Source organism: Paroedura picta, chromosome 5 (genome assembly GCF_049243985.1).
Source record: "Paroedura picta isolate Pp20150507F chromosome 5, Ppicta_v3.0, whole genome shotgun sequence".
Lineage (NCBI taxonomy): Eukaryota > Metazoa > Chordata > Lepidosauria > Squamata > Gekkonidae > Paroedura > Paroedura picta.
In genome coordinates this window covers 112,714,990-112,742,732 of record NC_135373.1, presented here as the reverse complement: position 1 = coordinate 112,742,732, position 27,743 = coordinate 112,714,990, and the positions used below count along the sequence as shown (strand labels likewise).

Sequence of the window (27,743 nt, the reverse complement as noted above, 5' to 3'; positions counted from 1 at the left end):
TTGATATGGCTATTTATGAAACATTAATTTTTTAAAAGTAGAAACAACAAAAGCTCTTAAATTGCTGATTGAAGGAGAGTTGCAATTTAATCCTGAATAGATCCCCGAAATGGAGCCTTTAATTTTGACTGACAATTCTCGTGCTCCCTCTGCCCTGCCAACCACAGACAGAAATAAATACCCAAGACACAGACATATGTACATACAGACAGAATGACTGCATGGAGTCTGGACCACGCCGGGAGCCTTACATTCAATGCGAATCTGTTCTAGCTCCATCACCTCTGCTATTGACTCTTTTAGGTCTTCCACAAATTTCTGCATTTCTTCTGCACCCAGAGCACAGAAATGGAGTACCTGTTTCTTCTCTGAGCCTGAAACTGGAGTCACCAAAGTGATACCATGGGGGTAATCTAAGGAAAAGAGGGGCAAGGAAATGAAAGGTGCATTTCATACGGACTGATGCAATTCCACTGATTACAGAACAATGAGTCACCAACTTTATAGCTAAACTTTATGCAAAATATTTCTATAAAGAGAACCTTAAGAAAAAAGAAGAAGAGTTGGTTTTTATACTCCACTGTTCACTGCCCGGAAGAGTCTGAATGTGGCTTACAATCGCCTTCCCTTCCTCTCTCCAGAGCAGATAACCTGTGAGGTAGGTGAAGCTGAAAGAGCTCTTATATTACAGCTCAGTCAGAACAGCACTATCAGGACTGTGATGGGGCCAAGGTCACCCAGCTGGCTGCATGAGGAGGAGCAGGGAATCAAACTCGGCTTGACAGATGAGAAGCCACTGCTCCTAAGACTGTTCACAGGCATTATTATTAAGAAGGTAAACTGGTCTTAAAGACTGCAACGGGGACACAGGGGTGTATGCTAGCAACTAAGCCTATTTATTTATTACACTTATATATCACTTTTCCTTGGAGGAGTTCTCCCCATAGCCTCCCATTCAAGAGCCTTCCTGGTCCATACGCACTTGTCTTCAGCAACAGACGTATGTCCTATACCTTCTAACCATTCTCTACCCAAGCAACAGATTCAGTAGCTCCCAAGGTTTCAAATCTATGGAGGAAAAAACCCACACCATAAACCCTGTCCTCTCTAGCAGCATCTGGCACCTTCCCAAGATGGAGGAAAACTTACATTCATTCTCAAAGAGGTGGAACTGCATTCCTAACAAGCCAACCGATTTGCAAAATGTGTAAGTGGAGGAGCTTTTCTTCTTGGGGCAAAGCTTAAGGATCTGTTCAGAGTGGAAGGAAAGAGAATTGCAGAATTTGAAGATCGCTCCAAAAGAGAACGGTAGACACAACATAAATCCCTCATAAGGCAATTGACGGAGGGAGACCCACTAATGCAACACCAGAGCGATTCATTGACTTGCATTAAGGAGTCTCTCTCTCTTTGGGCTGGATTGCCGGATTCATGATAATAACGGTGATGATTCATTCTGACAGTCTTCTGCTGGCACCAGAGGAAAGAACAGCTACGAGCAGAATGGGTTTAAGGATCCAGCTCTCTAAACCTCAGTCCTCGTGGCTCTTCCAAACTGGACCCAAGATTGTAGAGCTATGTGTTCCTAATTCTGAGCAAATCTCAAAGAGGCCCTGTTTCCCATCATGGAGGTCTGCACATCTGCACAAACAGATAGGTTTGCACATCTCAATGAAAATATCACACTCCCCTGGGAACAATGAAGTAGCAGAGCTTAAAATGCCATGAGTTTAAAAACCAGCCTAGGCAGACCCTAGAGAAAGAGGCTGTGGGCAGGGTTTTTATGTATACTGCAGGAAGCCCTGTCAAATCAGCCTTCGTTAATGTCACAGACATTTGCTCTTGGAAAGTTAACTGAGCTTCTCCCAAACGAGGAAGGAGAGATTCAGACAGCCCATGTAGATTCTGACTCTTGGAGTCACCACACTGTACCATCCGCCTAGCAGTTGCTCACACTTTGGCTAATGCAGCAAATTGGTGGTGGAAAGTGCCAGAACAGCTGACCTTTGGCAACCCCGTGGGGGTTTCAAGGCAGGAAATGAAAGAGATGGTTTGCCATTTCCTGCCTCTGCATAGCAACCCAAGGCAGAGTCTGCACTTACTTTGTTTATTCCATTGTCAATCCTGTTGAATTCAGATTGATTTGAACTCAGGTCTTCCTCTTCCCACCCACCCCTCCCCATTGAAACAGGAAAGTGTACTGTACTGGATTGGGGAAGTTCAGAGCGGGGGGGGGGGAGCCAAGTGCAGGAGGAGGCTGGTATCATTCTCCATGTAGTTTAAACCCATTACTGTGGGTCCTCTCCTCTGCTGCCAACAGGAGCCTTTCCCTGCCCTCCTCTAAGTGACAACCTTTCAAATACTTATAGAGAGCGATCATGTCCCCTCTCAACCTCCTCTTCTCCAAGATTTTAGAATGCTGCTCTAGCAGAATGAATGAATAAACAACATTTCATGGCCTGTTGTAGCATAGCAAGGGTATTACACCAAAAGTGGCATACATTTGATTGATGGATCTAAATCCTTATTATTAAACTTAGTCCTTGGATGTGTTGAGCAGGGGGTTGGACTAGATGGCCTGTATGGCCCCTTCCAACTCTATGATTCTATGATTCTATGCCTCTTTTGCGGTTTCTGGATAACATGGGTGACTCTGTTAGGAATTTTGAAGCAAGGGAGTCTTTGCATCATGCTAGACCTGATACAGTCCTTTTGGGATTATAGCAGCCCCAAATATGGGAGGGAGGATTTCATACTTGACCCCAAAACATTATGCTCATGAAGCGCCATCATGTCAAGGGGACGGAGTCTAGGCTAACTGAAGGTGCCAGCTTTCTATATGGGGAGGAGTTTCCCAAGAAGGAGAAACCAAATAGGTGATATCCTAACTGGCACATGACAGTGTAAAATCCCACCCCTCTGCTTTTCCTGAACGGCTTCCATGAACTGCGATTTCGAAAGCCAAAAGCGCACTCACCACCAGCAAGTCATTAAAGAGGAAGACCTCCCTCTGGTGAGCAGCTTGCTTCTGCACTTTGTTCACGTCCGTCACTTCATAAAGGCGGCTGCAACAAACCAAGCGGCGGTGGGGCACCGACAGGACCTAGAAGGCAGAGACTGAGTGGAAAAGGTCCCCATCCTGATCCACCATGCCCCAAGCCATTGTACACCTACAGCCTGTAGAAACTTGGAGCTCCTTCGCAAGGGATCACTTCTCCGCACAGCCCATTGGCCACCCTCCCAGACAATCATGGCAAGAAGGAGCTTGAGTGTTACCCTCATCTCATCACTTCTAACTGCAGGGGAAGGGATGGGGGGGGTCTTGAGGTTGCCTTGTAGCTGAGTTGCTCTTTGTAAGCCACCCATCCCAACCCTTTCAATCAGGCCTGGCAGCTGCCAAGTGTTGCCCCAGCTGCCAGCCATGCACATTGGCCATATGTCAGGACCAAATTGCATTGGAAACAGGCTTCATGTTTGTTGGCTCAACACAAAGGCTTTGCATCAGAAGTGTAATGGGGGTTTTGTGGCTCTCAGATGCACGCTTGTCATATTCTGTTCACAACTGTGGTGTGAGGACAGAAGGCGTTTTCGCCTTCTCCCCCCCACCCCCAACACCCCTGATTTTGCATAAATATGCAGTCTCTTAAGTAACACAAATTTGCAGTGGAGCCGAGGACGGTTCTGCCAGAGAGACAGAGAATACAAAAATGGCACAGGAGGAAACTGGAGCTGCTTCGTCCCATGTTCCGAGGTCACAAGCAGAACGAGCCAGCAAGTATCTGGGAGGCATAAACCTTCCATCAAATGTCCTACACAAACTCCTCGTCAAACACAAGGACCTTGAAGCATGTAGATTGGCCCTGTACATTCTCTTTCTGATTGCAATGCCACCTTGGCAGCAAAGTTAAGAGCTTGTACAGCCTCTCAGGGACCACCAGGCATGGTTGGTGGGCTCCACTCAACTTGGTGGGTCTCAGATTATGCAGGCCTACTTCATACGAGTAGTCGCTGTACACACAGGGTCATTTGCTGACAGCCAGCATCTCTGTCCCTGCAGCAAGCATACCACTGGCTGTCTTCTGCTAAATGTTCCAGCAGCAGACCCTACACTGCAGCTGATCCTGTTCCTCCACTAGTGGGGTCTCGTGGAGGCAAAATTACTTGGAGTATTTCGTTGGGTAGTGCTGTCTTGGCTATGAGTTGTTGTTGTTGTTGTTGTTGTTAGTTGCGAAGTCGTGTCCGACCCGTTGTTACCCCATGGACAATGATCCTCCAGGCCTTCCTGTCCTCTATCATTCCCCGGAGTCCATTTAAGTTCTCACTGACTGCTTCAGTGACTCCATCCAGCCACCTAATTCTCTGTCATCCCCATCTTCTTTTGTCCTCAATCGCTCCCAGCATTAGGCTCTTCTCCAGGGAGTCCTTCCTTCTCATGAGGTGACCAAAGTATTTGAGTTTCATCTTCAGGATCTGGCCTCCTAAGGAGCAGTCAGGGCTGATCTCCTCTAGGACTGACCGGTTTGTTCGCCTTGCAGTCCAAGGGACTCGCAAGAGTCTTCTCCAGCACCAGAGTTCAAAAGCCTCAATTCTTTGACACTCAACCTTCCTTATGGTCCAACTTTCACAGCCATACATTGGCTATGAGTACAATCACTAATTTACCTACTCTTGTGGGTGGTTGAGAGGCTGGAGGAAATGTGGGGTAGGAGACACTGTCAATGCTTCCATGTCAACTTTGGAAATGATGTCACCGATGCCATTGGATTTCGCTTAGTGAAATCCTACAGCATTGGAGATGTCACTTTCAGATTGCATCCGGATGCAACGCAGATTGCATACCACTCCCCCAGGTCGCTTACACGTTCCAGGAATGCACGGGCAACCTTAGCTCCCAGACGTACAGCGCAACAAGGTGCAATTTGTTCCTCCCATCTCCCACCTCATCAGCCGGTTCTCTGCTTGGCTGTGCTTTAGTCATGAACTGAGCCACTTCCTCACTATTAGACAGGAAGGGGTCAGTCCACTTCAGGGCTTCCCTTGTTTGTCGCACCCAACCACAAATCAGAGGACAGTCCAGGAATCTGCATGGTTGTCTTAACGTAATCTGGCCTCTGACAGAGAATCAGGGAAGGGCTTTCATTTGACGGGAGGGCGGGGCGGTGAGGTCAAGTTTCTAATGTTCATGGCTGCTAAGAAACGAATGGAGAATATTTGTCATGTCCAGGACAAGGCAACATAATCACTAAGCTAGGTAAATCAGGACAGGGGGGGGAAAGACAATTCACCCAAGACATAACTAACCTGAGGAACTCTGGGATGTGGCTTAAAAGGAGAATAGACAAAATCACTGAGGACTATTAGCCATGATGGAAGTGTGGGACCACCCACCACGTTGGAGACGGCCTACCTGTGAATGGGGCAGATACCCGCGACGTGTCAGGACTCACCGTTTTCATCCCCACAATGGATTTTTCCACTTTGGTAACATAGGTCACATGGTCCTCGTTGGATTTGAGCTCTCTCTGCTGGATCCTCTCATAAATGCCCACCACCAAGTCCCGGGGGATGTCAGCGCCATCGTCCACTCCTGCCAAGTATGAAGTAGAGCAGGTCAGACACAGGGAGCTACAAAGGCAGAGGAGTGTCTTTCCATGTACTACAAGAAGAGCCATAATTAGTCAATAATAAACAAGTTATTTCTGTTTGATTTGTAGTTAAAATGTTCTTCTCTACTCTCTCAATCCCCACCCACAGAAGCGGAGCAGGAAGAGACTACAAGCAGGGCTTTCTTCATGGTGGCTCCTTGTCACTGCAATGCCCTCCCCCTTGAAGTCTGTTAGGCATCCCTCTTACTGTCTTGTAGGTATCTGGCCAAGCCATTTCTCTTTGTCCAGGCTTTTAAATAAAGTGTGCTCCATTCCTTTACAGCTGCTCTTGTTAAGTCCTGGATCTAGGCTAAGAGCTTAACTTCTGTTTTAAGCTTGCCTCTAAGGGCCTCCACCAGGCATTTGCCTGAGATCGACCAAACCCAATAACATCCACTGGTCCCCCTCAGACATCCCCTCCATGCCCTGAACCAGTCTGATCTCTCTGGGGGCCTATCTAAGTTATTGTTCCCGTTATTTTGTTGTTAAGATTCAGAATCACTGTTGGATTATTGTTGATGTATTTAACTATGTTGTATGTTAGGTCGTTTCATGTATCCCCCCTCCCCCCCCTGACGTTATATGTAAACCACCCTGAGCTGTAAGGAAGAGCAGTATAAAAATATAATTAATAAATACACAAACAAACAGTTATTTTATCATTGTTTTATGTTGTCATAATGATATTTTTTTGCCTTTCTATTGCTGCTTTCATGCTTTTCTGAAGTTTGTTGTTACTTCAATTACTTTTAAAAGGATTTTATTAATAAATCATTTTTACTTTGCCCCCTTTCTGGAGAGACCGCCTACACATTTTCTACATAAAATAAACCAGTAAATTAAATAAAATTACTAACGCTGGCCACTAGAGGAGATCAACCCTGACTGCTCTTTAGAAGGCCAGATCCTGAAGATGAAACTCAAATACTTTGGCCACCTCATGAGAAGGAAGGACTCCCTGGAGAAGAGCCCAATGCTGGGAGCGATCGAGGGCAAAAGAAGAAGGGGACGACAGAGAATGAGGTGGATGGATGGAGTCACTGAAGCAGTAGGTGCAAACTTAAATGGACTCCGGGGAATGGTAGAGGACAGGAAGGCCTGGAGGATCATTGTCCATGGGGTCGCGATGGATCGGACACGACTTCGCACGTAACAACAACAACAACGCTGGTCAAAGAGGAGTTCTATGTTGAGGCACTATTAAAAATGTAGGGGCCTTTCTGACCACAGGTTTCTTCTTCATTACACTGTTGCCGCTGAGGGATTTTCAAATTTCGACATATTTATGTAATTAACAATACAGATGGGCGTAAGAGGTGGTGACTCCTGTTTTGCCTGGGTTTCCTTGACAGTAGCCACAGAGTCTAAGAAGCAGCTTCCCTGAGGAACTCACTTAGATTCACTGCTTCATCTGTTATTTAGAACAGTTATTTAGAACAGTTATTTAGAATCAGTTATTTGAGTCCAGTGGCAACTTTAAGATTCAGCCAACTTTCCCAGTTTCTTCCAGATACACCACTGCCTTGAAGGACTTGAAATTGCAGGGGGTGGGGGGGGATATACCTCGCCCTCACCTCTCAGGTTCCGAATAAAATCCTCCAGCATCATCTTCCTGTCAGGCTTGATGTTAGGGCTGTACATATCTGTGTTGAGAAGGATGATGGCAAAGGCCAGGATGAAAATGGTGTCCGGGTTATGGAACTGCTGGACCACGTCTGGGTTACACATGCAGTAGCGTTGACTGCAGGGAGGAAAAGGCACAAGTCATGGCATTAACACACATTATGTAAATCAAAGGCAACTACTATGCAAATCTCTCTCTCCGGGATGCTGAGGCCCTTTTGTCTGCTCCTCCAAATAAAAGAGTGTGTGTTTGTGGTCTATTCAAAAATTCCACAGGGCCTGCAAAATGGCCCTTGACATCCTGGAGGCAGCAGGAAGACATCAACATAAACCCCTTTGAAATATCGTCTTCATAGTCTTGGACTCCTTGGATCTTTTTACTTCTGCAGCATTGCAGGCGAGGAGCCTTTCCTGGGCTAGATAGGCTCCAGGATTTCCTCCTGGGGCCTGGCACTCCATAACATAAAGCATTTCCACAGTTTTGGTCCATATCTAGGGTTGTATTTGACTTGCAATCCCCAGCAGCTCAGTTATCTGCCACAAAGGACTATTTTGTCATCTCTTATCAACTATCAACCCACATCACGTGGTCCTATAAATATTGAGGTGCCCTTTCTTTCATCCGTCAGCTCAGTCGGCCTACCACAGCCTGGTTGCTGGCCCTTGAATCGACAGGGTCTCAGGTCTTCACTCAAGTCAACCAGGGTACAATTGTGAATTCACTGGTGGATGCCCTAATTTCATCCCCTTGGGCCAACAGCATGACAAATGTTAATTTTGCATCAAATTTGACCAAATAGGCTTCACCACTGAAGCCCAGGAAAATAAAGCCATAACAATTGGGCACCATGCCTCCCAAACCAGCTGTCTTCTACTACTGTTTCTACAATTCTGGATCCTTGCAACTTCAAGACAGGTGGAATATGACTCACTGCCTCCCATTTTGCTTCCTTTGTCAATTTTAAACTATTTCTTTTTGTTCAAAACACTGTTCACTTAGCTCTCTTTCCTTCCCTGGTTCAGGAACAGTCTGACCCCAAAATCACAGAAAACTAATTAGAAATCCTTCCATTCTTCCTGGAGGTCCACCCCAATTTCCCCACCTCACGCTTTAGCTCAGAAAGTGGAATGGTGGTGGTTTCTTTGGAGCTTACCCATGAAAGTCCCTGTCTTATTACAACCACAAAAGATCCTATTCTCTCAAGATAAATTTCATTTTCCCCAAAGGCTATTATTAAATTCCTGGGCCATGGATATTTCTTGTAGCACTGGGGCACATCTTGCTTGCTTTTCATCTACCCCATGAAATTTCATTGCTTTCTTGTACACCTAATATGTTTTTTGTCTCGGTCTTACCTGAAAGCCTCAATTAGGCGTTCCACCTTCTGGGCCTCTCCCTGCACTCGGATATGTGCCTGAAATTTCCTCAGAGCTTCATCAAGTTCCATGCCGGAGAAGTCCATCTCATCCACCACGCAGCTAAGAGAAATGAAAAACAAACCATTTCAATGTCACACCTGTGCACAACACTTTCTCAGCAGACATCTAATGCAAGGGACAAAGAAGCCCACCAAGACATCTAGGAGGGCAGTGAGGTTCTCATTCACAGCTGGTAAGAACCAACCAAGGTTGGGTTAGAATGAGGGCTGCCCACAGAGGGCCAGAGAGGTGGGGACATGGAAGAGGTGGTGGTCAGCCAACAGTGTGATGTCATTCCTGGGTAAACCCAGGAATATAGAGTTGTCAGATCCCCAGATCCAGGCAGGGGCCCCCCAGTTTTATGACACACCTTCTTTCCAGAGCTACCCAAATCCCTTCCAACCTGGAAGAACACTGCAAATTAAAGCAATGTACTGATATCACCTGGAAGTGACAGTGACAACGTCAGGAAGGACAAGAAGCTAATTCTACCATAGAGTTTTTGCCCAGAACTTAGAGCATTCCCTCAGATTTGCTGACATTCTGACGTCACTTTCAGGTAACATCAGCACATCATGATACTTTGTGATGCTCCTCCTCCATCTTGGAATGTGGACCCTCACCCTTCCCTCACCAGCATCTATGAGGGACCTGGAAAGGAAGACTTGACAAGACTACCGATGAAGGTTAAAGCAGAAATGCCAAAACAGGATTACGGGTGAACCCCAAGAAGACAAAAATAATGACTAATTATACAACTTGAAGGTTGACAATGAAGAAATTGAAATGGTTCAGAATTATCTATTCCATGGCTCCATCATCAACCAAAAGGGAAACAGCCCCCAAGAAATCAGGAGATTGAAACTCAAAAGGCAGCTATGAAGGAGCTAGGAAAGGCAACTTTCCTTATAGCATATAAAAGCACAATATGAGGGAAAGTGCAAAAGGATCCACTGCTATACAGAGTAAACAAAGGCAGAAATCATGCTTTAGAGTAGGACAAGATACATTCACGATCTCTCAGGGCGAGATATAAAAACTTTGCGACTGGTTCAATTATATCAGGGTTCTGAGATGTCAAAAGAAACTGAATCTTACGTTCATCTGAGTGCAGTTCTCTTTTACACAGCAGCGAATTAAGAAATTTAGCTCGGATCGAGAAATAAAATAGACAATGGAAAAAAAACGTGTGTAAGCACCATAAATAAATAAGAAGGTTCTAGACCAAATCAAGTCTGCCTTCTCTCTAGAAATTAAAATGACTAAACTGAGTTAATCGTACTTTGGTCACATTATGAGAAGGCAAGAGTGACTGGGAAAGACAATAACGCTAGGAAAAGTTGAAGGCGGCAGGAAAAGATGAAGATCCAACATGAAATGTTATTGACTCGATCAAGGAAGCCAGGGGCCTCATGAGCAAGACTGTTAATGATCGGAAATTCTGGAGGACTTTAATTCATAGGCTCGTCATGAGTTGGAGGCAACATGATGGTACACACACACAGGAATAGGTTAAAACTCAATTCTTCGACATGATTTTCCTTTTACATGATTACCATAAATAACCTCATTTGATTTGCCAGCGGCCATTAAAAAAATTTTTTTCTTCAGTGACCACTCTGAGCCGCAGCAGGAAATGTCAGCTGGTGGTGAGAATCCCCTGTCCCCACTTTGGGGGCTGGCAAGCTCAGTTGGACCTCATCCTGATTCTTCTTGCCCCATCTGAAATGGTAACTCATGAAACATCTTGTATGGATCACAACTGTTGGGAAATGATGGCTTCTGTTTTGAGAGTAAGATGCAAGGTTGCTGTCATGTCATTCCTTACAACATGCCATGGAACTAAGTGAAAAGTGAACCAAAATACCAGGAGCCATCGGGCTCTGCTCCTGTTTTCCTGTTTTCCCTGCCCGCTTTCCCCTCGTATGGCTCTCAGCGTGCACGCACACATCGTAGTCTGTTCCCAGAAAATAGAGCGTCCTTCATGATGCTATCTCTTATGCTGCATGTTATGGCTATGGTGAGTAGTTCTAGCCACCTTTCGGCCACTAGGTGTACAAATATAGACTTGGCTTTGTTCTGACTGTCCTTTGAAGATAAAAGCCCTCCTGCCGTGGGGATAGCAAATGGCAGGGAAATGATGCATTGGTGGGGGCAGGGGTGTGTCTGGGTGTGAAGACTGGTCAAGCCAGTCATTCTTAGCAATAGATTTTCTGTCATGAAGTTTCCAGTTTCCTCTTGGACAAAATAAGCAACTCGGTTTTATGAGAATGTCTCAGTTGTCATGTCTCATATAAAAGAGTAGCCTTGGTTCATGACAGCTGGTTTTTATTGGGGAAAAGGGAGAGCATCCAGTGAGTGGCTCTTGAGCCACTGCAATGATGTTTGCCACCATAGGCTCTGGCACATTACTCGCATTCCCTGCAATTGCATGACAATTGGAGCCCAGTTGACATTGGGATGATGGATGAGGGGAGGAAGGGCATGCGCTTGCTCTGATGTCTTTTGCTCAAATCAAAACCACCAGGTGGAGTAATCTGCCCATCTTTGGAGCTTCTTATGCCCACATTATTCCCTGTGCTGTTCCAAAGTCAGGCATGTTCCTCCCTCAACTCACAAAAATGACATTTTGTGTGTGGGGGGGGGAGAAGTCTCTCCTCCCCTCATACCATCATCTGAAGGACAGTGCAAGATGGACAGCTGCAAGTGCTTGGAGAGAAACTGCACTTCCCGGGCTGCACACGTACATTCTCTTTGACCAGCCAACACCTCCAGTCCAACATAAAAAAGCAGCCTCGGTTGTTTACCAGAGGTGAAAGCGGCATGACTATACACGCGGCAAGCTGCAGTCCCCATTTCATATCACCTTTGACAGAGGCTGAGTTTCATTCTGCTCTGGGGGAAGCTGCTGATACTGAACTGAGCTTGAAAAGGGAGGAAAATCAATGTAACTGATCCCCCAAGGCAATATTTTCCCCCCTTCATGGGGCAGATCAGAAGAAGTTTGCTGGAAGGGGAGGAGTGCCAAAGACTTCTCCCTCCCCTTTTGTGCCGATTGCTTTTATTTCGCTTACACTTTGTTCTCCCGGGGGTCATATCAAAGCTTCTCACCGCTAAATGCTTCACTTTGATAATGGGAGAATATTTCCTGGTTAATCAATAGCAGGCTCCGTGTGGAAACTGTAAGGTATTTTTTTGCGGGGGGGGGAGATGCATCTAGAGCATAATGCTTCTGTGCACTAAGGCAGGGGTAGTCAACCTGTGGTCCTCCAGATGTCCATGGACTACAATTCCCATGAGCCCCTGCCAGCAAACTCTACAACAGGGTAGTCAACCTGTGGTCCTCCAAATGTCCATGGACTACAATTCCCATGAGCCCCTGCCAGCAAACTCTACAACAGGGTAGTCAACCTGTGGTCCTCCAAATGTCCATGGACTACAATTCCCATGAGCCCCTGCCAGCATTTGCTGGCAGGGGCTCATGGGAATTGTAGTCCATGGACATTTGGAGGACCACAGGTTGACTACCCCTGCACTAAGGTGCAATCAAAGCTTGGAGCTTTGTCAACAGAACAGGAGATTCTAGATTCCATTTTTAAAATGTATTTATTTAGTTTGATTTCTATACCACTCCTCCCCACAAGTGGGCTCAGGGGGGTGGGGGTTATAATAAATAACAATATAGATAAAACCCATACCCCTCCCCAAGTCCTTTTAAATCCCCTCCACCAGGCTAGAAGAAGAAGAAGAGTTGGTTCTTATATGCCGCTTTTCCCTACCCGAAGGAGGCTCAAAGCGGCTTACAGTCGCCTTCCCATTCCTCTCCCCACAACAGACACCCTGTGGGGTGGGTGAGGCTGAGAGAGCCCTGATATCACTGCTCGGTCAGAACAGCTTTATCAGTGCTGTGGTGAGCCCAAGGTCACCCAGCTGGTTGCATGTGGGGGAGCGCAGAATCGAACCTGGCATGCCAGATTAGAAGTCTGCACTCCTAACCACTACACCAAACTGGCTAAACTAAAACGGAGTGGGGGGGATGGAGGAGGAGAGAGGCCTGTATCATTCTCCGACAGCCATGGCCTTAACCATAAGCCGGGTGGAAGAGTACCATTTTGCAGGCCCTGCAGAACTTTGACAGCTCCGTCAGGGCCCTGGTTTCAGCTGGCAACTCATTCCACCAGGTCAGAGCCGGGATCAAAAAGGCCCTGGCTCTGGCTCTTTGGCGCCAGGGATAACCAGCAAGTTGGTATTAGCAGAGCACAATATTCTCCAGGAAATGTATAGGAGGAGGCAGTCCCTCGGTTATGCAGGGCCAGGACTCCATAGGGCCTTAAAGGTCAAAACCAAGAGCTTGAACCTGATCCAGAATGGAATCAGTAGCCAGTGTAGCTGCTGATTGGCAGGCTGAATATGATCCCTCCACAGGGTTCCTACAAGGACCCGTGCGTCTCCGTTCTGCACCAGCTGTAATGTCCAGGTTATCTTCTCTGTCATGTAAAACATCTGACACCGTACTACTTCCTGCTTATCAGGACATGGCTTGGATATCATAAGACTGTCAGATAAATCGAACCACACAAAACCTTCTCAGGATTTCTTTTTCATTCGCCTGCAGGATTGCTGGCACTCCCATAAGGAGAGCCCATTTGCTGTGCCTCAGAAGTGTTGACATAACAGTTCTGCTTCTAACGCCTGGGCTGTGGATCAATGGCAAAACATCTGTTTTGTACCCAGAAAATCCCTGGTTGGCATCTGTGGTTAAAAAGAACTCAGGTAACAGCTGTCGGGGAAGACCTCTCGTGCCTGAGACCCAGGAGATCTGCAGCCACACAGAGCAGATAAACTCATGTCGGAAACAGGATGCAGCAGATTCCTGTACGTTTAGCTAATAGCAAGTCAAGTTTGAGGGGTGGAAACGGACAGGTGCCTTGGCTACCTCATCTGGCCAGCTGCAGGGCTGAAGAAGGAAAGGATACTGCTTCCCTGCCTCTTCGTATTTTAACCACATAGCAATGGCACCAGTCCTGCAGACGAATAATGGCCAACTCTTCCAGGGAACATGTTCTCCTATATAGCATACACTAGAACAGGATCTCTTTACAGTAGCTGCAATGTCTCAGAAAGAGTTCCCCTGGTAAACTCAATTCATTGCTTATAACAGAGTTTGAATCCAGTGGCATTTTTAAGGCCAACAAAATTTAATTCTGGGTATAAGCTTTTGTGCTCATGTAGACTTCTTTAGGTGCACTGAAATGAGACTACTTCAATCCTTGCATATAGGGGGTTACCTGGTAAGAAGGGCTAATTAGAGTCAAGATGCAGAAGTAACTGAGTGTTAAGAAAATCTGATTGGATTAAAGCAGTTGGTAAAACCTATGAATAGCAGCAAATTAGCACAGAGATAATAAAGGAGCTAACAAATAGATATGGGAACTAACTTTTGAGTTCAGTGGCATCTTTAAGACCATGAAAGCTTAATTCTGAGTATAAGCAAGAACTGGCTGATTTAGCATCTGTTGTGAGAACCCAATACCCTTGTTAAGTCCTGGAGATTCCATTGTCCTGAGTGTTAAAATAATTTAGAAATCTCACATTACAGTGTTTCTAAAATTCCTTTGCAATAAGACAGCTACTTTGAGGTCCCCCATTGAGTACCCTGGGAGATGCCACTGGGTCCAAATTTTGTTCTGTTCCTTCAGACCAGACTTTCTCAACCAGGATTTTTGAGAAATCTTGGGGTTTCTTAATGACGCTGGAAGGGTTTCCCAAATGGGTGGGAGTTAATTAATTCTATATCTATATCTATATCTATATCTATATCTATATCTATATCTATATCTATATCTATATCTATATCTATATCTATATCTATATCTATATCTATAAATTTGTTAAACATTTATTGAGTGTTATTACCATATCAGAGTTCAAAAGCTTTTGAACTCTGGTGCTGGAGAAGACTCTTGCGAGTCCCTTGGACTGCAAGGTGAACAAGCCGGTCAGTCCTAGAGGAGATCAGCCCTGACTGCTCCTTAGAAGGCCAGATCCTGAAGATGAAATACTTTGGCCACCACATGAGAAGGAAGGACTCCCTGGAGAAGAGCCTAATGCTGGGAGTGACTGAGGGCAAAAGAAGGGGACGACAGAGAATGAGGTGGCTGGATGGAGTCACTGAAGCAGTCGGTGCAAACTTAAATGGACTTCGAGGAATGGTAGAGGACAGGAAGGCCTGGAGGATCATTGTCCATGGGGTCGCGATGGGTTGGACACGACTTTGCAACTAACAACAAATGACCATATATGGTCATGTCAACCCACCCACCCACCCCTCCCAAAATGGCCAATGATGGGCCGGGAAGAGTGGGAAGGGGAGGGACCCCAGGTTGACATGTACACAGCTATGCTTCCCAACCATATTCTTCATGATCGAAGCCTGAAGAATGTTTTAGGGGGTTCTCGATGGTAAAAAAAAAACATTGAGAAAGGCTGCTTCAGGCCAACATGGCTATCCACCTGAATCTGTTCTTTGCTTATGAATATATGTTATATCATGGCAGCGAAGGACTTTTATTATGTGTTACAAGGTTTTAATGGCATGTTTTGTTTTATTTCAACAAACAGCCTTAATCTAAGCCTTTTTAAATGGAGAAGTGTTAAGCTAACATTGTAAATATTGGAGACAGATGGAAACATGTCAGTTCTGCCATGCTTTTAATGATTTGTGTCTCTATGTTTCCACTGCCAATTCTTGCTGTCAACTGGTGATCTGCACAGGGCTATTCCCTTTATTTTTAAATTGGTTTTAGGAATGGGTTCTCTTCTACCTTAGAGACAACTGCTGAAAGAGGGCTTGTCAAATTTGTGTGTGTTTTTTAAAGGTAAATCTGTTCGGATGTGTTGCTACTATTCCCTAGCTTGCACATGACCCATTCTATACACTCCCGAAGCTCTTGAACCTGTACTTGTCAAAATGACTGCTTGTCAGGTGTTGTTTTGACAGACATAGGTTCCAAAGAATCAGGCGTGTATAGAATAGATACTGTACAAATTAAAGACACCAAACTTAAAGGATATGTAGATGCTTTGGGCTGATCCTGCGTTGAGCAGGGGGTTGGACTAGATGGCCTGTATGGCCCCTTCCAACTCTATGATTCTATGAGCATTTGCGGGAGGTGGGCTGCACGTTTGGTGCCTAGTTTGCACAGGATCTATTGTATACACTCCTGGATGTGTGCCTATATAAATGACCAAGGTTCAGGAGGCATGTAGAATAGCTGCTGAGCAAGCTAATCAAAGTCACAGCAAAACTCCCCCGGATCCTCCTTTACATGCCCTCCAAGTTGTTGCTTAGAAGTTCTGTTAACATTTTGATTGAGCTGAGACAGTATGCCTGGTAATGTCTCCACTCACATGTTTGCATGAACCTCTGCAAACAGCTTGAAAGTTCGTGGAAAGCTCATGGCAGGTGACTTCGCTAAGCATGAAGTAGTAAAAAATTCATCACAAACTTTAGTTCATGAGCCAGTTTGTGCCCATCCCTAGTTGTGAATCTGAATCCAGCAAAGGTTCAGTTTGATTCAATTTTATGTTTATAATCTGCCCTTCCCTAGACTGCTCAGGGCAGGTAACAGCAGGTTTTCAAAACAGTCAATAGAAATGTACATTAAACAGCCATGTAAAACATTCATTGAATGCAACTTTAAATTTAAGTTTTAAAAAATGTGTGTGGTGGAGGTGTCATAGGGTGCATAAATTCTGGTCTAAGATTCATGTGGAACTAGAAAAGATGTTAAAACTTAAGTTTGCTATGAAACCTGAGTACTGGTTATTAATTTTTTTTCCAGATACTTTGCCTGTACATGTAAGAATTTTGTTTTTTTATGCCACGACGGCGGCCAGATTTCTGCTGACCAAGACTTGGAAGGAGAAGGTGATACCCACGACTGAACTTTGGTTGGAGAAACTCTCAAACCTTGCAAAGCTGGCAAGACTGACAGTGCTAGTCAACAGGCGACTGGAGAGTGGATTTCGGGAGCAATGGAAGATGTTTCTGGACTACCATGCCAAGAAAAGAGAGAATCAGAGGCAATAAGGGGGTGGAGAAAGGAAGTGGATAAGAGAATGAATCCATATTGTTTTTCTTTTATGTTGCATGTTTTCATTAATATCAAAATAAATTAAAAAAAATGTTTTAAAAGCCATTTCCTCTTAGATGAAAATTGTCCCCTCGTTAGGAAAAGAAAATGTCACCCAGAGCCCCTCTGCTTTGGTGGGGTCGTTTACCCCGCTGTTTCAACCCCTCCTGGTCCTTATGCTCACAGCCAGCACACTGGCCAGCGGCTACATCCCCAGCTGACCACAGACAACACAGAGAGGGATCCCGCCCGTGCCTCTCCCGCCATGAGACATCTAGATCAGGGCTTGTCATGGCAATGAAGACTCATGGCAAAAAGGGTTTGGGAAAGGCAGGAAGCAGCTGTGTCGTCGTGGGGCTGGGATCTGCTCAGCCAAGCGCAATGACCTATTTTCAGGCTTTTCAACTCAGGTGACAAGGCAGCAGGAGTTGGCTTGCAATGAAAAGCATCTGTAATGAACTCACAGCCCACGCGCAGGGAGGGAAGGGAGGAGAGGCAGCCAGGTGGAAACGCTTAAAACCACAAGACACCAAAGTAGCAATAAGGGACGGTCCCGCCCCCCCCCCCGGCCCACCACCACAGGATTTAGGGGTCAATTAAGAGCAGTGTGCTTCCCACGCTCACACTAAAGGTGTTGTTTCCACACTGTCCTTTTTGCACAAATCTATTTGGGGCTGGCTGGCTGAGAGTGGCGGTGAATAAATGGAATAATAAATAAAATAAATTTTAAAATGCTGTCCATATAAGTTAAGGAAGGATTTATTTATTTACTAGTTGTTGTTGTTGTTGTTGTTGTTGTTGTTAGGTGCGAAGTCATGTCCAACCTATTGTGACCCCATGGACAATGATCCTCCAGGCCTTCCTGTCCTCTACCATTTACTAGTATCATTTACTAGTATCAAAGCCCATTATAAAAATGGGCTTTGAAAGTGGGGGCAGGCAGGAGGGCATGAGAGGGTGACCACGGCTCCCTTTGGCCCGTAAAGCAGGCTAAAAGGAGTGGAAAGGCCCCCCCTACTGGCGGCGGCGCTGCTGCGAGAGGCTCTCTTTGGCTGGCCAAGTGCTCTCACCGTGGCAAGAGAGCTTCCCGGGCTAAAGGGAGTGGAAAGCTCCCCTGCTGGCGGCGACAGGGCTTTGCAGCCTGCAGGGAGGCTGCAAACTCCCCCCCCCTCCGCTGGCTCCCTCTCAGCAGGAGTGTACCTGTGGGTCGCAAAGCCCTGTCGCTGCCTCTCTCCTTGTGGACAACAATGGAGGCTGCAGCCACAAGGCATCTAGCAGGCAAGGAGGGAGGGTGGGAGCTGGAGGGGGAGGGCCAATCAGGGTGGACCTGGACAGACAGGGCCCTGGACAGTCTCCTCCCAGGAGGCTGATTTTCAAATATAAGGGAGCGAAATAGTGTTAAGGATTCTCAGCACAGCCGTCTCGTGGCATGTGGTGCTGTTGCTAGTTGGATGACCACACACCAAAAAGGGTATCTTCAACAGTCTGGTAGAAAATGAACAGAAGCCTGTGATGATAAGGAAAAATTGCCCTCCCCATCTGCCACTTCACGAATTTGCTCTTCTGCACAAGTTTCAAGGGGCCAAGAATCATGCCCATCTGGGCATCTAGTTCCTTTCTCATTTCCTTTTTCCTTTGTTAATCTTATGGACTATATGCTCTAAACCAGCCTATCTCAACCAACTTTTCATGAAACACTGGGGTTTCTTAATAGCCCTGGAAGGGTATCCTGAATATATATATAATTTGTTAAACATTTATTGGGTAATATGACCATATATGGTCATGTTGACTCATCCACCCCTCACAAAATGGCCAATGATGAGCCTGGAGGGGGTGGGAAGGGGAGGGGCCCTGGGTGGGCATGTACACAGCTATGCTTCCCAACCATATTCCGCACTGAAGGTTTCAGGGATTTCTCTGTGATAACAAAGCTGAAAAAGGCTGCTATGCTTGGCACATAGAAGGGAGCACTGCAGAGCCATTTTTACTGAGTCCAGTAGTCCCTTAAACACCAACGAGATTTCCAGGCCATAAGCTTTCAAGAGTTGAAGCTCTCTTTGTCTGACACTGCATTCAGCAAGGAAAAGTGTGTACGCCACGGAAGCCAGTGTGACCTTCAGTAAGACGCCTCAGAACATGGTTGGCATTCCCCATCTAACAAGCAACCTGCTCCCACTCACAAGAATGTCTCTTACGTTCAGCAGAATAACCCCTGCTTTGCAAGCAAATTGGAGATGACAGTCGCGTCTGACCTTCCCAGAACCTTTTGACCCCACAGGACAAACAACCCTCCCCCACACACACACACACTTACACACTCCTGCTGTCTTCTCCATTCATGACATCCAGTGCCATCCAGTCACTGACACAGGAAAGCCCATGAATGAACAGAGGGAGGGACATTCTTGAGAGCAAACGAAAGGGAAGGGAATCAAGGCACACAAGGACATGGAAATGTCATACTAAGAATCCGCACTGGAATAACCAAAGTAAGTGCAGAATCAGCCTAGGATGTGATTTGGAAGTTCTCATTAAGAAATCACCTAGTTAGCTTTAACTATGGTGTAGGGCCAAATTAAGGTCAATGGGCAGAGCAGGGCCACTCACTTCTGCAATGCAGAGGGGCAGGTGATACACACACCTGTGAGCAGGGATGGTATTTTAACAGGCACATGAAGCAGAGTCAGACCATCGGTCCATCTAAGTCGGACATATCTATTCCAACTGGCAGTGTCTCTCCAGAGTCTCACCTACAACTTGATCCTTTTAACTAGCAATGCCAGGGATTGAACCTGGGTCCTTCCGTGTGTAAAGCAGTAGCTCTACCATTAAGCTCCAGCGACAGCTCTGTGATGAAAAGATCAGCCTCATTTTTGCTACACCGGATCCTTACACTGATTATTGAGGATGGTACCGCATGGGGAAAACACCCCTTTGTCCTTTTCAGTTTACTAGTTCTCTCTCATGTCCCTGGTGTTCTCCAGGCGATCTTGCTGTGAGCTGTCCATTTGTTCTCCAAGTCATTTGAAACCTGTTTGCGACATTAAGAAAATCCAGTAATTTGGCACTAATGTTCTGTTCCCGAGCATGGGCTTTTGTAGGTTATTACCTACTTTATCAGATGCCTGTGGAACTGTTATCTGCAAAGACTTTCAAAGGGATGTTCGCGTATAAGGCTTATATGGGATTACAGAAACAAGATTACTCGCTCCTCTTAGAAAGTGAGAAAGAAGTAATTGATTGATTGACACAAAGGGTAAGAGCATTGTTTCTGAACCCTTGACGACAACCGTATATCACCCTTATTAGCACATGGGCCTTTGAAAGTTCTTTCATACACATTCCACTGCCTGAGTCCCTTGCTTTGCAGCTAATTGTTCTGTTGCCCTCTGATGAACAAGGTAATAATCAACAGAAGATCACACCCTGTAAATATTAAAAATAGTGAGTCTAAAAGGTAGAGGACTTTCTTAATATTATCTGTTCCACATAATATATTTCCGGTAAGGGCTTGGAGGAGGATTAAGTGCCAGTCAGCCCTTAACACGCACTCAGGGCAGCTGTCCCGCCCCTGAGTCTTCCTCCTCCAACTAACTTGCCTGCCTGTTCATCAGCCAGCAGCCAGCCAATCATCTCCCATCCCCTACCCCTGACCACCCCCTCCTCCTTCCACTTCCCTCTGAGGCTCAGAGGCTGCAGATCCCTGCCGTGTGAGAGCTGCCCTTGCCGGTGAGTTCCCTAATAGCTGCCTGCAGCCTTTCCAGGTCCTGGGGAGGCCATCCGCAGAGTTCTTCCATTCCACCCTCCTAATCTAGTGCCCATTGTATTCCTGAATGCAACGGGCTTGGCCCCTAGTTTTCTATCAAGATTAACGCGGTCACACTTGCGCAGCTGGCTAAAATTGTAACTTCAAAGCCAAGTTTTCACGGCCACAGAAGGATGGAGAGTTTCACAGCTTCTCTAAAAGGTGTTCTATTATTCATTCATTCTGGGTTTGATTAATTTAACAAGATTCCATTAGGAACAATGTTCACAGTACACATTTCTGACATGCAGAGAGAAAGAGTTTCAGGTGATAATCGTGGGAGGCTAATGCTGGATTGGCCCAGGAAAAATTAGTGTTCATTAAAAATGGAGAAAATAGTGCCCATGGCAGACTCGGAATCGTGGGCATGGGAAATGTGCAAGCATTGTTAAGCATGGCCATTCACAAATTGGGATTTTGGCCTGGAGACAACTGTGAAAGAGACACATTCCAGTGAGCAGCCATGTTGGTCTGGACTATGAGCCCAGTGGCACTTTTAAAACCAGCAAAGTTTAACCAGCTGGACTACTAGAGTTCAGCATCTCAACAGAGTGGAGGCTATTCACGCATAACCCACCAGTCCCGTCACTCTCTGAGTTATCTCAGATTATGTCATAACTAGAATTAGTTATAAGCCTCCCCGGGGGTTTGCACGGCTCCCAATTGGCCGCTTGGCCCTTGAGTGCCACTCGGAGGCTTCTGATTCGCCCCTCTGAGTTTTTATCCCGCCCTAACTCCTCCCCAGTAGCCCTTACGCCTTTATTTTATCCGCTCCGCAGGAACGGTTAAAGATTAGTATCAAAGCCTATTTTAAAAATGGGCTTTGAAAGGGGGGGCAGGCAGGAGGGCGTGAGAGGGAGGGCATGGGCTAAAGGGAGTGGAAAGCCCCCCCCCCGGCAGTAGTGACAGGGCTTTGAGGCCTGCAGGGAGGTTCCAAACTCCCCCCCCCCCCCCGCTCCCTCCCAGCAGGAGTATACCTGTACATTCTACTCTACCTTCTGCTTCCCTGGCCCAGATCTTGATAATCAGGAGAACTCTTCTGTTCACTGTATAGAACTGGGATTGGTGGGGGGGGGGGCTGCATGGGTTCATGTGATGTCAGCAATTTTGCTAGCATCACTTCCAAGGAAAACCCAGAAGTGACAAGGACAGTTCTATAAATTCCTGAAAATTCTATAGTAAAGCTAGAGCTGCCCTTTTTGTCATTTCTGGTTTTTACCCAAAAGTGACGTAGTGATGTCAGTGCCTCTTGGAGCAGGGACTAGAAACAGGACCTGCCCGCAGAAGGGCTTCCTGCTGTACTGGAGGCCTGGCAAATCTACTTCTGAAGTCAGCTTGATCTTCTCTATACTGTCATTCATTCATTCATTCATTCATTTTTTCGATTCCATTTGTGTGATTGTCCATCTTGGTATAGCCATCTCAGGGTGGTTTACAACAATTAACAAAGGAACCTTAAAAACAGTCAAGACTAAAAACCATTAAAAACTCATAAACACTGTAGCTGCCAGTTAATGCCGTTCAGACCGACTCTAATTCCCTTCTTGGCTCCAGGTGGGAATTTGGCAGGGGAGGGCCCTGTTCTGATGTGGTGTTACCATTCCCCTTTGACCCCTTCCCAAATAAGCAGCTCCCTAAGTCTAACAGCAACACTCAATAGCATTTCCTTCCACACACATCTTCCATCCTGCCCACAGAAACACATCTTGGGCTGAAGGCTTCTAGTAGTTCCTTTTGAATGTGGTGCTCAGCCTACATGTGTCTTGACAATCACTGGATCAATGGTAAAATAAACAGCTGAAGGAGGATCAATATTCAAGTCCACCTGTTGCAACAAATTAAGCCTGATGAGCAGCAAGAACCAGTGAGCCTTGAAATTAGAAGTCCTGCTTAGAACCTGCCTTGATAGTCACTCTGAATTCAGGGGTAATTTGCTCTGGTTTTTCCCAGTCAGTGGAAAGCAATGGCTAGAGGTTAGGGGGGGGGGTTATTTTTCAGGGCTAGAAAAGGAACATATAGAGGGGCGGTTTAATAGGCCAACAGGATCTGGGCCTAAGAGTGCTTGGGCCAACAGAGGTATGATGTGCTATTCCCTGTTTCAGTGGGATAGAATATCTTTCATTTTATTATCAGTGAAATAACACAGTTATCATTTTCCACACCTTATTGAACAATGGAAATGTAAGCTACTTGATTGTCTTGTCCTTCTGCCAATAAGCAGGGGATGGGGGAACTCATGGGCAAAGGGCAGAGGCCCAGCCAATGTAGCGGCATGTCTATGTCACTTACGACGTGACCCAGAAGTAAGGTGACCAGATCGTCCCACTTTTGGAGGGACCTCTGGGGGCACCTGGCAAATTGTACTTATGTTGAAATTAAAAATATATATATATTACAATACAATTCTTGCATTTTATGAAACTTTTTGTTGTTCCATATAGGCCAAATTTTAATCAAGAACACCCCCAGTCAATGGTGTCCCACTTTACCAAAGCTAAAATCTGGTCACCTTACCCAGAAGTGACATCATCACACAGCGACGTTGGGGCAACGCTTGCATTTGTGCAAAAGCTCTATCATACATTTGTCTTCTACCACAAAGGTTTTGCCCAAATATCAGAGAGTTGCCCCGACGTCACTGATGCCCCGACATCATTTCCGGGTCACATCAGAAGTGTCGCGGTTGCTGCAACATCAAGAGGGGCTCACATTTCCCCCTGGTAAGTCTGCCAGCACCACCCCGTCCAGCCTAGTGATCAGCAGCGGAGCTTGCCAAAAGGAGACCCCTGCCTTTACCAGGATGGGGGTCTGGCAGCTCCAGGTAGGCACAACCAAAGGATCAGCATTCTCAAGGCCCAGGTCTTCAAGAACTGTTAAGCTGTTTAATGAGCATCCTATATTGAAGTGTTCTCAGACTGTTCAGAAGCCACCTTACCCTGAGCCATACCATTGTTCTCTCCAGGTTAGTAGTGTCTTCTCTGACTGGCAGCAGCTCTCTTAGATGCAGAAGTCTTTCACATCACCTCCTATCTGATCCTTTTAACTGGAGATGCCGTTGATGGACATTTGGGCCTTCTTTATAGAAAGTGGATGCTCTGCTACTGAACCATGGAACCTCCTAAAAGAGAGCCTGTCGTGGCTCCTCTTTTCAGCTGTTTCAACAGAGTTTACAAGACAGGACCATGAAGGGGCTAACCAGGCGCAGAGAACGGTGGCGATGGGTCTTCATGGACTTGGCTGAAGGCAGGACTTGTGGACAAATTAGGGTTTTATGAAGTGAATCACAAAATTGGTATACTAAGGGTATACTAAAATTGGTATACTAAAATTAGTGTACTAAGTATACAAAATTGGTATACTATTTCAATAGTGATATAAAAGTTTATCTTCAGAAACTGAAAAAGATGAGACTAGTGTTATAGTACGGTGGACAGAGACTAGATTGAGATGAGACTCTTCCAGTTGGGCATGTACACAGCTATGATTCTATGATTCTATGCTTCCCAAGCATGTTCTGTGCAATCTTGCCACTACTGGGGTTTCTCAAAACCTGAAGAAAGTTCCAGGGGTTTCTCAATGGTCAAAAAGTTAAGAAAGGTTGGCTTAGAGATTTGGGGGCTAGAGCTTGGGGCGGGGTGGGTTTGGGAAGGGGCAGGACCTCAGCAGGGTATAATGCTGTAGAGCAGGGGTAGTCAACCTGTGGTCCTCCAGATGTCCATGGACTACAATTCCCATGAGCCCCTGCCAGCGTTTGCTGGCAGGGGCTCATGGGAATTGTAGTCCATGGACATCTGGAGGACCACAGATTGACTACCCTGTTGTAGAGTTCACTCTCAAAAGCAACCATTTTCTCCGGGGAAATCTCTGTCGTCTGGAGACCTATTGTAACAGCAACTCTGTGCATAACCCAGTAGCACTAATCTGGTATTGAGAATGACACCTAACCTCAACCGACCCCTTCAATTCTCTTGGGTGTTTGTTTTCTCTGCAAGGAGTAACCTCACCAGTCTTTCTTACGACATTGATTACTGTGAACTCTGCAAGCCCACCAAAGGTGACTTTTCCAGAAGAGCCTCTTGTGCCGCAGAGTCGTAAGGTAGCAGACCTGCAGTCTGAAGCTCTGCCCATGAGGCTGGGAGTTCAATCCCAGCAGCTGGCTCAAGGTTGGCCCAGCTTGCTGGGGGGTAAACGGTAATGACTGGGGAAGGCACTGGCAAACCACCCTGTATTGAGTCTGCCATGAAAACGCTAGAGGGCGTCACCCCAAGGGTCAGACATGACTCAGTGCTTGCACAGGGGATACCTTTACCTTTACCTTTTCCAGAAGCATCTAACTGATTGGGAGCACCACTCCCAAAGACTTTTACAGGAGGATAATTGGGGGTTCCTGAGAACCAGCTTTGTACATTTTTCCACCATGAGCTCACTATCCCCTTCTTTTACGGTTCCCCCACCACCACCACCACTCTGGCTGCTTATATAATAAACCAGAATCCAAACAAACCATGAAGTCAGATGTCCTTCCTCCTGGTGTTTCTCCTGCAGTCAGTCTCAGTGTTCCAGAGTTGTGAACAAGCCCATATCGATTTCTCTCCCAAAATGCTTGGGCAAGAGCAGTTGGGAGAGAGGACAATGGTTGCCAAAGCAGACACTGGACACAGTGAAATTTGTAACCATTGGCAATTAAAAGTGACCACTGGCAGAGAGAGGGAAGGAACGGATGCTTACTCTAGGACATCCCGATTGAATTGCTTCTTGCTGTTCCCCAGGAACTCCCCAATCATTTGGCGGCTGAGTCCCTTGCGCTGGAGCAGGAAGTGCGCCACTCCAATAGGTGTGTCTGGGATGAAGCCCCGAGAGATAAGGAACTGGATCCCCTTGTCTGGATTTCTGGAAAAGAAGGAGAGGCATTGGTGAGCTGTATGTTGACATCAGGGCATAGAACTCAACTGTATCCTGCATTGGTCAGACCCCCCCCCCCCCTGGAGTGCTGTGTACAGTTCTGAAGGCCTCACTTCCAAAAGGACGTGGCCAAAATTGAGAGGGTTCAGAGGAGAGTGATGAGAATGATCTGGGGCCAAGGGACCAAGCCCTATGAAGATAGGTTGAGAGATTTGGGAATGTTCAGCCTGGAAAAGAGGAGGTTGAGAGGGGACATGATGGCTCTCTTGAAGTATTTGAAAGGTTGTCACTTAGAGGAGAGCAAGGAGAGGTTCTTGTTGGCAGCACACAGTTGGAATCCCACAGTAATGGGGTTCAACTACGTGTGCGATGATATTGGCTAGATATCGGGGGGGTGGTGGAAATTTCGCAGTCAGAGTAGTTCAGCAGTGGAATCGACTGTCTAAGGAGGTGGGGAGCTCCCCCTCATTGGCAGTCTTCAAGCAGCGGCTGGACAGAGACTTATCCTGGATGCTTCAGGCTGGTCCTGCATTGAGCAGGGGGTTGGACTAGATGGCCCATATGCCCCTTCCAACTCTATGATACTATGATTCTATTTTGAGTGCCTTCCTTTTATGACCAGAAATAGAGTCGCTGGCTTTTTCCATACCAGTGTTCCAGGGAAGGCAGCACAGTGTCGCTTGATCTCATTAGGCCTCAGAACCTAAGCAGGGTCAGGATTCCGAAGGCAGACCACTAAGCAAGACTCTGCAGAGGAAGGAAATGGCAAATGGCATCTGTTCCTCACTTGCGTTGAGAGCACGTAGCTGGGGTTGACCATAAATCAGCAGCAAGTCAACAGCACTTCATGCATGCATTGCAGGATAGAATTGGGCGAGGCCACGAAGGAGGAATGATAGCATAGTGAAAAGATAGAATCACTTTGCTATGGACAGCCAAGTCTCTGCGGCCAAGCAGAGTTGGCCCTGCTTAATATTTGGATGGGAGACCACCAAGGAAGTCCAAGGTCACTGCACAGAGGCAAGCAATGGCAAACCACCTCAGAACGTTGCTTGCTTTAAAACACTACCGGGTTGCCATAACTTGAGGATACAGTTCTGAAAGCGGACCCTAGTCACAAAAGTCATGATTTTGCTGCTTTGCTAACATATATCTGTCCCTCTGAGGCAGCAAGTGCCTCATTGAAAAGACAAGGTGATTTAATTCTGATGGTGTCCTCCCCAAACGAGTCCCATCCACTGTACTTCAACCCATCAGAGAACTACAGTTCCCAAGATTCCTTGATGAGAAACATGCCATTTAATTGGGTTTTGTTTTGTTTGTGGAACTGAAATGGTAGCTCCACAAAGCTCTTTCAAAGAAAGGCATTTAAAATTGCCTTTGGTTTCAAATGTTTGCTTTGGTGAACGGTGGGGTGCTATTGAGTTATTGTTGTATCCTTGGTGTATTAATAGAATGGGAAAGTGCCATTTAATTCTTGTTTGCCATCCAGTGACAGATTACTCATGACAACCCCTGGTGGGATTATCAAGGCAAGAGCTGTTGAGAGGTAGTTTGCCATTGCCTCCCTCCACATCAAAATTCTGGATTCCTTAGAGGTCTTCCATCCAAATACCAGCCTCAGAACTGGTTTAAGGGTTTGTGGGCCCATAACATCAGAGCCAGTTTCAGGATTCCCAGAGACCCGAAATTAATTGGGCTGCACAAGTCACCGATGAGCACTCCTCCCAGGGATAGTTGTAACTCTGGAAGCAACTGACAACTTCACATTGCTAAAAACATTTCTCAAACCTTGGTAGGACATGCAAGCGCAATGCTCCAATATCTAAGGGACTTTCACATTCATGTGGTCCGCACACAAGCTTAATGAGTGATGTGCGTGCTGAGTCACAAAGAAGAGTTGGTTTTTACACCCCCGCTTTCCACTGCCTGAAGGAATCTCACAGCAGCTTACAATCGCCTTCTCTTCCTCTCCCCACAACAGGCACCCTGTGAAATAGGTAAGGCTGAGAGAGCTCTGAGAGAACCTGCTGTGAGAACAGCTTCTAACAGGACTGTAACTAACCCAAGGTCACCCAGCTGATTGCATATGGAGGAGCAGAGAATCAAACATAGCTTGCTGGTTTAGAAGCTGGCACGCATGTCACCCTTTTTTTGTTTTTGCAGTCCCCAAATTGCATAAATACAAAGCCACACACCTCCTAACAATCA

General features: G+C 46.3%; 1 protein-coding gene across 9 annotated transcripts in view; it reads right to left on the bottom strand.

Moving 5' to 3' along the window:
• IQSEC3 (IQ motif and Sec7 domain ArfGEF 3) overlaps positions 1-27,743 on the bottom strand; it is a 174,661-nt gene that overhangs the window by 8,367 nt on the left and 138,551 nt on the right. For 8 of the 9 annotated variants that reach the window (XM_077339969.1, XM_077339967.1, XM_077339970.1 and 5 more), the window contains 7 exons: positions 25,359-25,520; positions 8,625-8,747; positions 7,220-7,386; positions 5,448-5,587; positions 2,978-3,103; positions 1,150-1,249; positions 252-413 (listed from right to left, as the gene is read on the bottom strand). In XM_077339969.1, the coding sequence (XP_077196084.1) occupies positions 252-413; positions 1,150-1,249; positions 2,978-3,103; positions 5,448-5,587; positions 7,220-7,386; positions 8,625-8,747; positions 25,359-25,520 (980 nt within the window). The remainder of the gene's footprint in view (positions 1-251; positions 414-1,149; positions 1,250-2,977; positions 3,104-5,447; positions 5,588-7,219; positions 7,387-8,624; positions 8,748-25,358; positions 25,521-27,743) is intronic. The other variant, XM_077339968.1, reaches the window with a different exon arrangement.